The following is a 15,364-nucleotide window of genomic DNA, read 5'->3' on the forward strand; positions in this document are numbered from 1 at the left end:
GGAGAAACTGTTGGTGGTTCGGCGTGTAGCTGCTGTAGCTATCATCCGGAGCAGTCTTTAGTTAGCTCACTCTGATAACTAGACGTGTGTACAAAACTCTAACATCATAGATGGGTCTGTTATCGGTAGGATGGTGTCTGGCTGGTGTCTAACAATCATCAGACAGGATGATGATGTGTGCTGCTGCCGATAGGGCATCAGCTGACGCGCTGCATCCTATCCCTAACCGTGGGCCTAACAGGTCATCCAGGGGTTGGTAGCAGTCCTGCACAGGGACCAGACCTCTCTTCTCCTCTCATGATGAGTTAATGAATAAACCCTGACCCTTTTACTCTCTTGCTTTCATGTAAACTAATGTGCAGCTTCATAAAGCTTCATGGCTCATGGTGCAGCAGACCAGATGCATCCAACAATGAAATAAATGTGTTTAATGGCTTTTTCTACCCTGGATTTTACCCTAATTCTCAGTTCCATAAAACATAAACAACACGTGGCTCATGAATAATTCATCAGCTCTTGTGTGGAGAGGTTAGGCTGGGTTTTTATTATTCAGTGAGGCTCCTTGGACTTTAAACTGAAACAGTTTTTGTACCTGATGTTTGTACAGGACAGCTGAGCGTCACTGCTAACCCCATCAGCTAAGTGAGGCCAATGTTGGTGTGAAAAGCATTTTTAGGCAGTAGAGTGAAGGGTCGGGAACATGGCTTCACCCTTTGTGCCTGTCCCGTTTCCCATGGACAAAGGCAGCAGAAACAAGCCCAGACGTCCACAGCGAGCTTCATCTCTGGGAAGCGTCTCGGGTAGCTTAGAGTCCTCGTCCCCGATCACTGCTGGGGGAGAACATGAAAGATTAAAGCATCAGTCCAGAAACAAGGACAAGGCCAACCGCAGCCGGACGCCGCCACCCCTCCAGAGCCCCGTGACACGGGCCAGGATGAACGGGATGCTGGATCCCAGTGTGGAGTACTCGAGCTGCCCTCGCTCCGTATCGGATCCATCAGGCAGCCAGCAAATAGAGGAGAGGCCCATCACTCCGACTGTACTGGGGTACGAGGTCATGGAGGAGAGAGCCAAGTTCACAGTAAGATTTTGATGACATCTCATCAACTCTGACTGAAGCTGTGTGCTGATTAAATACAGAGCAGCAGTCATGGTTAACAGTGTTTTTCTCTTCTGCAGGTTTATAAGATCCTGGTCAGGAAAACGCCCGACCAGAGCTGGGTTGTTTTCAGAAGGTACACCGACTTCTCCAGACTCAACGACAAGGTGCGGCCGGGTGTGTCGCGTTATTGTGTGTGAAGGCTATCTGAGGCGGAGTTGTTATCAAGCTCCAGAGACACTCGATCAGACATTTGTTATCGGTGGAAGCAGCACAGAGGAGCCTACTGTTCCCAAACAGCTGAGAGGCCTCTCAGCTCAGACAAACAAAGCTCTGCATGCATTCACACGGAAAAGAATGAATCATCAAAGCTAGTTTGTTATAAAAAATATATTAAATACATTCTTCCCATGCATCTTTCCTCTGAGCTTCATCAGGACAGCAATATGAAAATAGAAAAAGGAAAACAATCTAATTGGAACTATTTATGCTCTCCCTGCAGATGCCTCTTAACAGTCATGCTAGCAAGCTCCACTGGTGTAATAATAACACGAGTCTGGAGTAACTGTCTGAACGTTAAACTTTATGCCTCAGTGTTGCAGTTTTGGTGTTTCTGCACCAGAATAGAAACAGAATAAGCAGAAGTTGGTCTCTTGGTGGGAGGCATGATCCCAGAGGGAGATCTTCTGGTCTCTGAGCAGCGAGCAGCACTAGTCTGCTATAGCTAACAGAGCCTGAGCCTCAGTGGGTGGTACTCCTGTCCCAGCCGGTCCAACATGGAGCTGCACACATCCATCCAGCAGCGTGGTGGTTGGAACCAGACTTGCTGGTTTGAGTATGTCGGTACCATCTCTTGAGTTTACAGAATGGTCCGAAAAATGGAAAATCTCCAGTAAGCAGCGGTCGTGAGGATGAAAATGTCCTTTTGATGTCAGACTGGTTCTAGCTGACAGAAAGACAAAAGCAGCTCAGATCAGCACTGGTTTCTACCAAGATCTGCAGAACCACACGTGCTAGTCCAGATGGACTCCAGCAGCTGAAGACCACACCGGGTGTCTCCTGCCGGTAAGAGCAGGAAACTGAGATCACCAGAAGGGACTGGAAAACCGTTGCTGGTCTGGTGAGTCTGGATTTCAGCAGTCAGATCAGAATTCGGTGTCACCAACATGGAGGTCCGTCCTGCTGGTGTGATGGTGTGGGGGAGATCCAATAACAGGGTCCACACCTGTGCTCGATGGCTGTACCTGACCAGTTGTGTTGAAGTTCCACTGAGGCGACGGTGGCACAGGAGTTAAATGCTCGCCCCGTAATCGTAAGGTTGCAGGTTCGAGTCTGTCGCTGTCGTTGTGTCCTTGGGCAAGACACTTAACCCACATTGCCTGCTGGTGGTGGTTGGAGGGACCGGTGGCGCCAGTGCTTGGCAGCCTCGCCTCCGTCAGTGTGCCCCAGGGCAGCTGTGGCTACATTGTAGCTCATCCCCACCACAGTGTGTAAATGTGTGTGTGAATGGGTGAATGACTGATTGTGTTGTAAAGTGCCTTGGGGGGTTTCAGGACTCTAGCAGGCGCTATATCAAATACAAGCTATTTACCATTTAATTGTCACACACTGGTGTGTGTGACATTTGTTCTCCGCATTAGAACCATCCCCATGGGGGGGCAACAAGCTGCAGCCGTGACCACGCTCTGGAACTATTTGGTGGTCTAACCCCCCCCCAATTCAACCCCTTAAAGCTGAGTGTCCCATGTTTAGATTTTTGGTACGACCCGACCGTGGATTTGAACTCACGATCTCCCGATCTCAGGGCGAGCACTCGTGCCTCTAGGCCACTGCGCTGGTCTGGACACACCTTCATAAGCAGCAAGGAGTTTGGACTTCTCCAGCCTGTCTTCCCCCTGATTTTATGCTTCTGTCTAATCTGATCTGTGTTTGTGGACAAAAGGTTTGCAAACATGCAGTCAGTCTACCCACCTCCTACTTTATCAACACACCGTGTCCCAGACTAGCACATTCTCCGTTTGTCTGACCTGCTGTAGATCAACACGTGCTCACCAGGGTGAAATTTCAGATGCTTCCTGGTTTGTAAAGCTGGAGCTCCTAGTGAAGTCAAGGATGATGAAAAGCTTTTCAGTGTTTTCACCTATTGTTGCTATGGGAACAGTGTGTTAGGAGGTAGAGTGTACACTCATGACAAAAGGTTTTGAGAATGGAGCAAGTTTTCTGTTTGCTGGCTCTGTTTTCTGTCTTTTGTAACATTGTGTGTGTGTGTGTGCGTGTGTGTGTGTGTGTCATTTTCAGCTAAAGGAAATCTTCCCAGGCTTTCGGCTCTCTCTGCCTCCTAAGAGGTGGTTCAAAGACAACTACGACAGCGACTTCCTAGAAGACAGACAGCTGGGACTTCAGGCGTTTTTGCAGAACTTGGTTGCACACAAGGACATCGCTAACTGGTAAACCAACACAGTGTGATGCTGAGACCTCACTAGGGAGAGGAGCTGCCATCTGACTGCCCAGATTAAAGGGATATTTCAGTCACTGTGAAGCAGGTTTCTGTGGAGATTTAATTAAAGCTTATGCCTCTTAACAACATGCTAACATAGTATAGCTATAACTATATTATTGAGATGATTTGAAAAAAGTTAATAAGGTGGTTCACATTCACCTGAAAACCTCCATTAATAACACGTTTCAGACCGATAGCAACTGTCCATCTGGTCCTTCACTCATTACACACTCGCGTATTTAGCAACAGAACACTGCTGGTGTGAGAGGTTCTCCGCTCAGCAATATCAGAGAAGGAGAACAGCCGGCTGCTACCGCTTCAACTTTAGGACAACCTACTAGAATCCCAAAAAGATAAACACCATTTGAAGTCATGGACAACAAAAGACGTTTGGACCTAGAAAACAGCGACTGGTGTTTGGTGCTACTTCATTTCATCTGGCATCGTGGGTTTCTGGTTACAGCAGAAGCGTCTCAGGGAAGATACCCGAGGGGAGGGGTGAGTGTTCCGTGACCATGTTTGCATTCAAAACCTAGCTTGTTTTTCAGATTCACCATACGGACTCCAAGTCTCCTCCCTTTCCGGAAGAACGAAAAAATGAATGCAAGTCAATGGGGCAAAAAGTGTCATTTTCTAATCCACCTTGCCTTACACCCTGGATCGCACATATGTTGTACTTATATTTAAATGAAGGGTAATGATGGGTGTTCTGACCACGCCAGTCATGCACTTTGAGATTTATCAGCTTGTAAAAGTTTGCTATTAGCATGATTACAAATCAGACGTGGCATATATGACATCACCACGGAATCTCCGCTCCCCTAGCGTAGCTGCTACTTACCACATGGCCAGATTTGTGGTGATTATTTCCTTCTGAAAGAAGGATCTATCGTTCGCTGAACTTGCAGCCATTTTCCCTCAGTTTTCTCCGTGTCTGGTTCGATGACGTCGCTTTCGTGAAGCGCATTTGTAGTCCTGGACTTATTTTCACACAAAACCTAAAATAGCGTTTCCCCCTGTTAGAAAATAAGTGCGTTCTTGGTATCAAAATGCGTCCACGTTAAGTGTATTATTTAAACCATTACACTGTTGTCGGTTGAGTTAATTAGTGGGAGATATGAATGGATCTGTTCCAGACAGGAAGTGCTACAATTTCCTGCTGATTTTGATGCTTATAAATAACCCAATAATTCCACATGAACAGCAGTGTGTTGAGAGATGGAGCACAGGGTAACTTTTACAAAATACTCACTTTAAATATCCTGTCAGTCGTAGATTTAAGTTTTAATCCAGACTTGACTGATTTGTTCACAAACGAAAATGCTTACACACACACATTCTCTTGTTCCTTCTTCACAGCGTGCCCGTGAGGGAGTTCCTTTGCCTTGACGACCCGCCCGGACCCTTTGATAGTCTCGAAGAGAGCAGGGTACTTGTACACACACACACACACGCACGCAGGCACGCTCGCTCGCTCACTCACTCACTCACTCACTCACTCACTCACTCACTCACTCACTCACTCACTCACTCACTCACTCACTCACTCACTCACTCACTCACTAATGTGGCCAAAAGTTTAGCTCCCACTGAGGCAAAGGGAAGTTTTCTGCATGGTTCTTAAAGCTGAAACTATTTTCTTCATTTGGGATCTAAAAAGTAAATCTGCGCATGTTTCCTCCCCTGGTTATAAATGCATGTCCAGTCACAACAAAGCATTCTGGGTACATGCCACACCTGGTTGTATGACGTCACAGGTAGATGGTAGAAGTCTCATGTTTGTTGTAAAATGGGTAAAACAGCAGTTTCTGCTCCAGGCACCTTATTCTGTACTCATTCAGTAAAACCCATTCATGACTTTATGCAGTGGTTCAATCCTTAGCTGCTCTGTCTCCTGATTGGACAGGTTTGGATTTTGTCTGTTGTTCTTCTGTCCCTTCAGGCTTTCTGTGAGACTCTAGAGGAGAGCAACTATCGTCTCCAAAAGGAGCTGCTGGAGAAGCAGAAGGAGATTGTTTCCTTGAAGAGAAAGCTGGAGGAGAGAGAGAGGGCCTTCCTGTTGCTGGAGAAGCACATGAAGTCAGTAGACTGTCGACACACACAGGTGGAAGGAGCAGGAACGCATTTAACAGCAGTGTGTGTGTGTGTGTGTTTGTTTCTCAGCGGTGAGTGTGTAACTCCAGAGTCTCCATGTGGTCTGTCTGCTCAGGGCAGTGAGAGCAGTGCAGAGGTTGATGTGGAGTTGTCTGCTGCAGAGGCGGATCAAGACATGTCTGGTGATGCGGGGTAAAGCACACACACACACGCACGCACGCACGCACACACACGTTCAGAGCCTAACAAGCTAATCAGCTAAGAGTAGGGAACGTGCATTGTACCAGTATTTTTTTCTTGCCCATGAAAGAAAATGTAAATCACGATGAACTAATTTCATGACCTAAACATGAGGATTGCACTGATGTGCTCCATGCAGCTCAGAGTTATTAACATAGGCAAACATGGCTGGAGTCATATTAGCAAGTAGAGAAAGTGTCATCAGCGCCACCTTCTGGTTTCTGTGACCTCTGGACATAAACAAACATCATACACCATGGTCCCCTGCTCGTCTGTATGATGTCATGCATCTTCAACTTCTGTAGCTCTTAAGCATCCGCCAAAAAACACAATAACATCTGATGTTGCACATAAATAATAATGTTTGTTGTCCTTTCAAAAAGATGCACACAGCCGGTTAACGATGTTGCAGAAGCGCTGATTGTTCTGCAGAACCACATCGTTTAGTATTTTATGGCTAATAAGTTGTTAAAGTATTTTTATCCAATTTTAATGACACCATTTCTAGTTTAAGACGTAGGGTAAGAATGAAATAATTAATGAGTGAATAATAACGAATGTTCAGATTTCTTATCATCAAAAGAGTCTGAAATAGCTGAGAGGTGTAGAAAAGCAGCATGCTTCCGACTGGTCTTGTTTTTATATACAGTGGGGCAAAAAAGTATTTATTCAGCCACCGATTGTGCAAGTTCTCCCACTTAAAATGATGACAGAGGTCAGTAATTTACATCATAGGTACACTTCAACTGTGAGAGACAGAATGTGAAAAAATCCATGAATTCACATGGCAGGATTTTTAAAGAATTTATTTGTAAATCAGGGTGGAAAATAAAGTATTTGGTCACTTCAAACAAGGAAAATCTCTGGCTCTCACAGACCTGTAACGTCTTCTTTAAGAAGCTTTTCTGTCCTCCACTCGTTACCTGTATTAATGGCACCTGTTTGAACACATTATCTGTATTAAAGACACCTGTCCACAGCCTCAAACAGTCAGACTCCAAACTCCACTATGGCCAAGACCAAAGAGCTTTCGAAGGACACCAGGAAAATAATTGTAGACCTGCACCAGACTGGGAAGAGTGAATCTACAATAGGCAAGCAGCTTGGTGTGAAAAATTCAACTGTGGGAGCAATTATCAGAAAATGGAAGACATACAAGACCACTGATAATCTCCCTCGATCTGGGGGTCCACGCAAGATCTCATCCCGTGGGGTCAAAATGATCATGAGAACGGTGAGCAAGCATCCCAGAACCACACGGGGGGACCTGGTGAATGACCTGCAGAGAGCTGGGACCACAGTAACAAAGGTCACCATCAGTAACACACTACAACAGCAGGGAATCAAATCCTGCAGTGGCAGACGTGTTCCGCTGCTGAAGCCAGTGCATGTCCAGGCCCGTCTGAAGTTTGCCAGAGAGCACATGGATGATACAGCAGAGGATTGGGAGAATGTCATGTGGTCAGATGAAACCAAAGTAGAACTTTCTGGTATAAACTCAACTCGTCGTGTTTGGAGGAAGAAGAATACTGAGTGGCATCCTAAGAACACCATACCTACTGTGAAGCATGGGGGTGGGAACATCATGCTTTGGGGCTGTTTTTCTGCTAAGGGGACAGAACGACTGATCCGCGATAAGGACAGAATGAATGGGGCCATGTATCGTGAGATTCTGAGCCAAAACCTCCTTCCATCAGTGAGAGCTTTGAAGATGAAACGTGGCTGGGTCTTCCAACACGACAATGATCCCAAACACACCGCCCGGGCAACAAAGGAGTGGCTCCGTAAGAAGCATTTGAAAGTCCTGGAGTGGCCTAGCCAGTCTCCAGACCTCAACCCCATAGAAAATCTGTGGAGGGAGTTGAAAGTCCGTGTTGCTCGGCGACAGCCCCAAAACATCACTGCTCTCGAGAAGATCTGCATGGAGGAATGGGCCAAAATACCAGCTACTGTGTGTGCAAACCTGGTAAAGACCTATAGTAATCGTTTGACCTCTGTTATTGCCAACAAAGGTTATCTTACAAAGTATTGAGTTGAATTTTTGTTATTGACCAAATACTTATTTTCCACCCTGATTTACAAATAAATTCTTTAAAAGTCCTGCCATGTGAATTCATGGATTTTTTTCACATTCTGTCTCTCACAGTTGAAGTGTACCTATGATGTAAATTACTGACCTCTGTCATCATTTTAAGTGGGAGAACTTGCACAATCGGTGGCTGACTAAATACTTTTTTGCCCCACTGTATGTAACAAATAAACTTTCAGTCAATTTTTGAAAAGTTGCCAAGTATGAAGTTTCTGAAAACTGCAGTCATGAACTTAAAACAGTACTATCCGTACAGACTGGGTGGGTGTTGTTGTACCGTCAGTAATTTTGATATTTTTATTGTTGGATTTTTAAAAAATGCAGATCCTTCTGAGTTTCTACATTTCTATCCCGCAGCTGTGCTGCTCCGGTCTGGCAGAGAGCCTCATTAACCTGAAGGTACTGCAGATTTCAGCTCAGCAGGCTTGTCTGTGACTGCTCATGTTCTTCCTCCTAGTGGCGTTCTACCTAATAACCGTGCTCTGTTCTGTGTTGCTAGGGTGTTCAGCTTCTTGTCACGTCTGTCTGTAAACCTAACCTGCATGCCGAACGTGGCGTTGTCCTTGTTAACTGTCTGTATGGGTTCATATCATCCATGCAGGTCCTACGTTTGGTCTCACCTACAAACTGAAACATCTATGTCTTTGTCTTCTTCTTCTTCTTATTATTATTATTGTTATTATTATTATTATTATTATTGTATTTTTTGTATATTTGTATGCTTTCACTGAAGTGCCAGAATCAATCCATGCTTCTAAGGCAGTTTCAGGGTTAGTTTATGGAAAGCGTCCTTCTGATGATGTGGGCACTTCCGAGAAGAACAATCTTCTGGATTTCTTGGACTGTTGGGTTTCCAGGAATCTGTTTTGTTCTCTTTTCCAGTCCCTTCTTGATGAGGCCAAGTGCGCCCACTACGACGGGTATTGTTGTTGTCTTCATCCCCCACATTCTTGTGACTTCTATTTCCAGGTCCTTGTACTTTGATAGCTTTTCAAGCTCCTTGGTGGTGACATTTTTTTCAGATGGGATGGTCGTGTCAATCATGAGGCAGGCCTTCTCTTCTTTGTTTCTGATGATTATGTCTGGTCTGTTGGCCATGCTTTCTCTGTCTGTGTTGATTGGCACGTCCCACAACACTGTGATGTTGTTGTTTTCAGTCACTGTTGGTGGTTGGTGTTCATACCACTTGTCTGCAGCTGGTAGATGGAAATGCTTGCAGATCTTCCGGTGGATATGGCTTGCTGCCCTGTCATGTCTGTGGATGTACTCAGTTCTGGCTAGAGTGGGGCAGCCTGAGCGAATGTGGTCAATGGTTTCTTCTGCACATTCTACACATGGGGTCTGTTCCATCTTTCATGATCTTGTGGTGGTATAATCTCGCTGACAGGCTCTGGTCTTGTGCTGCTATCAACACTCCTTCCGTTTCTGCCTTCAGTCCTGCACTGCGTAGCCACTGATGAGTATGATCTTGTTCTACGTCTACTTTTTTACTCTCTAGGGGTATTGTCCATGCATTGGTTTTTCCTCCCATGTTTCTCTCATCCTCTTTTGGGCCCATTTCTTTGCCTCCCTTTTGGTCCTCTTGGCAAAGCTTGTTACTGTTTCTTTCTCTTTTCTTGCCACATCTGGGATGTTTAGTTCTTGTGCATATCTTATAGCTTCTTCTTCTTCTTCGTTGTCTTATTATTATTATTTAAATGAGAGGAAGTTCCTTTTCAGGAGCCAGGAAAAGACGTCTATATCTCCTCCTTTATGCGGCCAAACATGTTTTATCTGAAGGGTTATAAAGGCTGCTCTCTTATTTGAGTTTTTAATGGCATGGAAAGCACTGGACTGTCTGTGGTGTGGCCATAGTGCTGCTGTGTTTGACCCCTTTCACGTGGTCGCCTGTACGACCCTGAGTGTTCAATTGCAGGATTTCCTTTATCATATCTAATCCATTGTATTGACATAACTGTAATTAAGTTTGAGCTGTGAACATGGTCCTGATAATCCTCTCGCTTCTGAATCACAGACTAGATTGGAGCAACACATCTGTGAGCCTGCACAATGCTCCGCCCCCTTTTGGGCTGGAAACAGCGTCCACGCTAACGGGGAAGTCTGTTGTTGGTTTAGCATCCAGGAAACAGCAGAGGACATCTCAGCAAGTAGATGCTAACTGTTAGCATTAGCAACTCCGCCACACAGCAGGACTCCTCCATGCCTGTGTTATTTGTGGAGATAAAACGGAGTCAATGGTAGTCACGTTGATGTTAGCCAATCAGAGTTGAGACGTCCAAATATCAGGAAATAAGACACCAAATCCTGCCGTCTGCAGCTCAGCTCTGATCTGACTCATTTCTAGTTCCTGAAACAGGCGCGCCAGAGCTTTTTTTCTTCCTGAGTATAGCTTACAAGACATTTGCTCCTACTAGAGACCACTGCAAATGCATTAAATATGAGTAAATTGTGTTATTTCTTACACTTCTCATGTTTTACCTTGATAAAGCTGCTTTAACTGTGTTGGAGTTGATCATTATTGTACAGCCTGCCAACACACAGCTTGTCTAGTAGCTGCAGAAGAGTTTAGGCTCATGATTTCATGTTTAGAAAGAACAAAGCAGCTTCCTCTGTGATGTTTAATTCCTCTTTACAGCTGGACTCAAGCCACGCGTGCTTACCTCTTCTGTAGAAGCAAAAAATTATTCTGATTTTATTCCCACAGAACAAAACGCAACAAAGACCCTTTTAGACACAGCACTGCTGTTATTCTTGGGTTGTCAGCGGTTTTACATCATTTATTTTCACCATAAAGGAGGCGTGGCCATTTGAGTGAGCAGGAAGTGACGTGAAAAGCGCTCTCTTAGTGCTCTTACAGCAACAATCTCAAGTTTGAACACGTTCAGAAAACAAAAGCCCTTCATGTCCAAACTTGTGAGTGATGCTGCTGCTGTGGCGTTCATATCTTTTCACTCTAATGGCTCTAACACCAGGCTTCATTTATTCACCCAGCCTGTCTGGTGACAGTGTGACAGCGGTTTGTGCTAATGAGCGCTGTTTTTCTCTCTGCAGTGGCAGCTGTGAGGTCCAGCCGGTGCAGACCTCCGCTTGTTGGTGCAGGCCTTCACTCAGCGTCTCTCCTCCGGCCATCCAGGTCACTCAGCTGTACCACAAGGACCGGTCTGGACCCTAACGATGAACCCCGTTCTCCTTCCTCCATGTCGTTGTCATGCTTACTTTTACTTTTTCACTCGGCTTGTTCGTCTACCACATATCCTGTCCCCACAGTGGCATCGGGACCTTTTATCACTATTAAACAGGAAGTAGCTGAGCACTGGAAAGGCTGTTTCACCTCACAAGGACTCATGAGGAGTTTTATCCGTCAAACACAGAACACTAAACCGTTGAGAACCTCAGACTGAGCTGATCTTTCTGCTCATCTTCTTCTGCTGGAGTTGCCATGACAGACTTCTTCACTAAAAGACAAAAGCAGACAAACTTGAACATTGCTGGTTTGGTGACTTTCTAAATTGACAATCTTGAGGAAATGACCCATTAGATGAGACATTTGTTGCCTTGACCACCAGAGATGGCGCCCCCTTGTGGCTTTGAGAACCACCTGACTCAGGATGAACACTAGTAACCAGAGGAGTATCTGATGGGCTGTATGCAGAAACTCTGGGTCATGACTTTGCACTGCCGTGAGACTGTTAGAGGTTTAGACAAACCCTTTCTTGGGGACCTCGTTCTGTCAGTCACTTTTCATCTAAAAGCAGACGTTCTCTTCTGTTTTCAGTGCCAAGTGTGATTTGTGGGGGAGGGAAAACAGCATCATGCAGGTCAAAGCTAACAGATGCAACAGTCTGCACCCAAATCCCTACTTCACAGACACTTTAAATCTGATGAACCTTCAGAAATCTCTGATGTCAAAGGGATTTCAGCCCTTTTGAAGTTGCGTTAAAAGATCTAAGGGATTACCTTTTTACCTGTTTTAGGTCGCTTCTCGAAAGGCTTCAGTTCAAAGAGACTAGGTTGTCCAGCAGAACCGGTGAGCTGACAATAGGTCAGGTTCAGCTCCTGTCTCGTAAACTTCAAACATCAACAGGGGCAGCAAACTGGAGCCCACCCCCCCCCCACCACCACCAAGGGCTCACGTGCTGCAGAAGAAAACGTGAAAATAACGTAGTTTTAACAAGCAGCTGTGAAATTTAGCCAATAGCAATAAAGCACTTGCTCGGATTAGCTGTTAGCTCGTCAGCTCTGTTGGAAACAATTTCCTCCTACTGAGGCTGCTCAGGAAGCTATCCACAGTGTGTGTTTTAGCAGAAAACATTTGAAAATGTCCTTGTAGAAATAAAGGTGCAGATAAGAGTCACCCCTGTAGTATGGGGTGACGTTAAAAGCCCATTTCTAGTAAAATACACTACACACGTGATGAGGTACAGAGCGCTCATCACACACTGATTCTTGAATTCACTTAGATGAGGGGTAAACCCAGGGGAGCAGCTAATTCCTGGAAGAAGTCGGACTGTTCCATGTTTGTATCAGTTTACCCACTAAAGCCATACTTTCTACCTAAATAACACAAGTCTCACTGTGTGTGTGTGTGTGTGTGTGTGTGTGTGTGTGTGTGTGTGTGTGTGTGTGTGTGTGTGTGTGTGTGTGTGTGTAATGCACTTTAGGAGTGAATGCTTGGGGTTTTGCTTTTACATCTCAGACAGAAGAAGAAAATGCCTTTTGGACCACTGGACCTGTTTCCACTAACAGGACATGACCGGAGTCGGGTTAATGTGTGGTAAATCTGTAATGAAGTGCCTTAATGATTTGACACGAAACATCCTGTAACTCACTTTAATATATATGATGTTGCTTTGAATAGAAAACTATAATCACACAGTTGGAGACTTAGATCATTTAACAGCCATAGTTGCACTATAAAAACATATATGAAAAGTGTTTGGTGTCGAGCATAATGCCTCATATTTAAAGGGATAACTTACAGAAAAGACTTTTACACATGCTAAAGCAACAGAAGACATATTTAAGTCACTTGTTGAACTGTGGGGTTTTATTTTTAAAAGGCGGCGTTAGATTTTCTCCCTTGGGTCTGATAAATCACAAGGTAGAGGTGTGGTAAAGACTAAATGTGGAGAATCTGTATGCTAGTTTATTTGTCGTTCTAGCCTAAAATGCTGCTTTGTGTTTGAGCAGTTCAGCTGTAAATACCTGGAACTTTACCTTCATCTCTAAAGGATCATCAGGATTAGATGTACCACTAAAGACTTGATTGTTTTTGGTGCTGCTCATCGGGTCTCAGTTTCACTCGTTTGTTGATAAGAATGTGTCTTGGGCCAAAGAAAATGAGGATACTTGTTTTGTGTTTATTTGTATAATGTCACCACTGCACTCCTTTGTGTGGTTTTGGCTTTTAGTCTCTTCTTTTGCTTTTTCGTTTGATAACTTTGAACTTTTGCTGTTTGTCTTGATTTCTTGATTAAACAAGAATGAAGGTTACTCCCAAGTGCTTCCCTATTTATTTATTAGTTAGCGACATTTAGCATTTGGCACAAAGTAACCGATGAAGACAGTGGAGATCATATTTAGGAGACCCTTTGCACTTCTGCTCTCATCAACTCCCATCCATCTGCTGTTCATCTGAGCTCAGGAAACCCAGACATCCCTCTCCCCACCATGTCTATCCACCTAGGGGGTCCCCAGGTGTTCCTTGACCAGAGAAGAAAAATAAACCCTCTCATCGTGTTTTGGGTCTGCCTCAGGTTGACCTCCAGGTGGGACGCGTCTGAAAATCCTCCCATGCAAGGTCATCTTTGCATCCTGACTTTTTCATATGGAGAAAAGTAGTGGTGGATCTAGGATTTTTCTGAGTATGGGGCCATCAATTGGCCTCAACATTTAAAGAAAGGGCAAGTATGAGTCCAGCATCCTTAAACAAAGTATAGCAAAGGATCGTTTTCTTCCAGGTGGATCATCTAAACCATTGGTCCACTTAACTGTCAATCATTCTGGTGAACCATTCACGCAAGGCCATCGTCGTACATTGCTGGGTAGTTTTCACTTCCTGCGCATGTGCAAAGCGAAGGTTTATGGAACTAGGATTGGGACAATATTACGTTAAACTTGTACCAAGTTTTGTAACTTGTGACATGTTTTGTAACAGTGACTTTTGTTTAGTAGCATGTATTTCACGTTTTGTAACATGTAACTTTCATTTTGTAACATTTAACTTTGGTACGTAACATGAACATTTTATTTAGTAACTTGGAGAAAAAAATCTATGTACAAGTTTCAAATCACAACTTTCAAAACACAAATCTCGGTCTACAGTTACAAAACTCAAGTCTACAAGTGCAAAACATTTTGTCCCGATTCTAGCTTTCTTCCAGCAGGAATTGTCTTCGACAGGAATCCAAAACTCATGATTGGCTGGTCAGACAAAGCCTGTCATTGGTTCTTTGGGAAGGAAGCTAGAATTGGGACAAAATGTTTTGTCCTTGTAGACTTGAGTTTTGTAACTGTAGATAGAGATGTGTGTTTTGAGAGTTGTGATTTGAAACTTCTTCATTGATTGTGGAATTGCTCCTCCATCACGTTACAAAGTTAAGTGTTACAAAACAAGAATGACATGCTGCAAAATGAAAGTTGCAGTGACAAAACATGTTACAGATTACAAAGCTTAGAACAAGTTAAATGTAATATTGTCCCAGTCCTAGGTCCATAAAGGTTGGACTCCCCACAGACACGGATTGGAGTGAAGCCGACTCCACAACTTACTGGTTGAGCAGCACCAGGCTAAAGACCAAAGGTGACAGATCATTTGCTGCTGTGGCCCCCAGACTCTGGACCTCTCTCCCCCTGAGCCTGAGATCAGTGGACTCAGTGGTCTCCTTTAAAAAGCAGCTGAAGACTCACTTGTTCAGACGTTTGCATGACCCTTCTGCTGATTCTTCATCACTACCTTCCCTTCACGCTGAATACTTTTTTCCAGGAATCCCGTTCCTTTTCATTTTCTTTCTTCCTCATTTTTTTAATTCTAAATTTTCCAATTTCCCCATTTTTTTTACAACGTTTCAAATAATTTTTATACATGTATCTTTTTATCTTTGTATTTGTTGTTCTTTTGTGAAGCACGTCGTGGTGTTTATCTTGAGAGGACATATATAAAAAATAATGTCTTAAATTCTAAAATTAAAAACATTTTCATCACACTTACAGTGATATCCATTCCAAATCTACAATATTATTAAAAAGGCTTATATGTTTTTTATTCATGAGTTTGTTTAAAATTTTCAAATCTTATATTTTGTAGTTCAAAGGTCATTGTGTCCATCACAAAAACAAACCG

At 44.1% G+C, this 15,364-nt stretch overlaps 1 protein-coding gene across 4 annotated transcripts in view; it reads left to right on the forward strand.

The window, feature by feature from the left end:
- The window catches only part of snx16 (sorting nexin 16), a 14,057-nt gene extending 542 nt beyond the window's left edge, over nucleotides 1-13,515 (forward strand). The window contains exons 2-9 of one of the 4 annotated variants that reach the window (XM_054751328.2): nucleotides 608-1,081; nucleotides 1,180-1,266; nucleotides 3,398-3,546; nucleotides 4,959-5,028; nucleotides 5,542-5,703; nucleotides 5,809-5,885; nucleotides 8,380-8,421; nucleotides 11,074-13,515. In XM_054751328.2, coding sequence (XP_054607303.2) covers nucleotides 701-1,081; nucleotides 1,180-1,266; nucleotides 3,398-3,546; nucleotides 4,959-5,028; nucleotides 5,542-5,703; nucleotides 5,809-5,885; nucleotides 8,380-8,419 — 966 coding nt within the window. In that variant the 5' untranslated portion in view covers nucleotides 608-700 and the 3' untranslated portion in view covers nucleotides 8,420-8,421; nucleotides 11,074-13,515. Of the gene's footprint in view, nucleotides 1-607; nucleotides 1,082-1,179; nucleotides 1,267-3,397; nucleotides 3,547-4,958; nucleotides 5,029-5,541; nucleotides 5,704-5,762; nucleotides 5,886-8,379; nucleotides 8,422-11,073 lie in introns of all 4 variants that reach the window. The other 3 variants (XM_054751327.2, XM_054751326.2, XM_015954905.3) reach the window with 3 other exon arrangements.
- The last annotated feature ends 1,849 nt before the right edge of the window (nucleotides 13,516-15,364 follow it).

This window comes from Nothobranchius furzeri, chromosome 7 (genome assembly GCF_043380555.1).
Source record: "Nothobranchius furzeri strain GRZ-AD chromosome 7, NfurGRZ-RIMD1, whole genome shotgun sequence".
Classification (NCBI taxonomy): domain Eukaryota; kingdom Metazoa; phylum Chordata; class Actinopteri; order Cyprinodontiformes; family Nothobranchiidae; genus Nothobranchius; species Nothobranchius furzeri.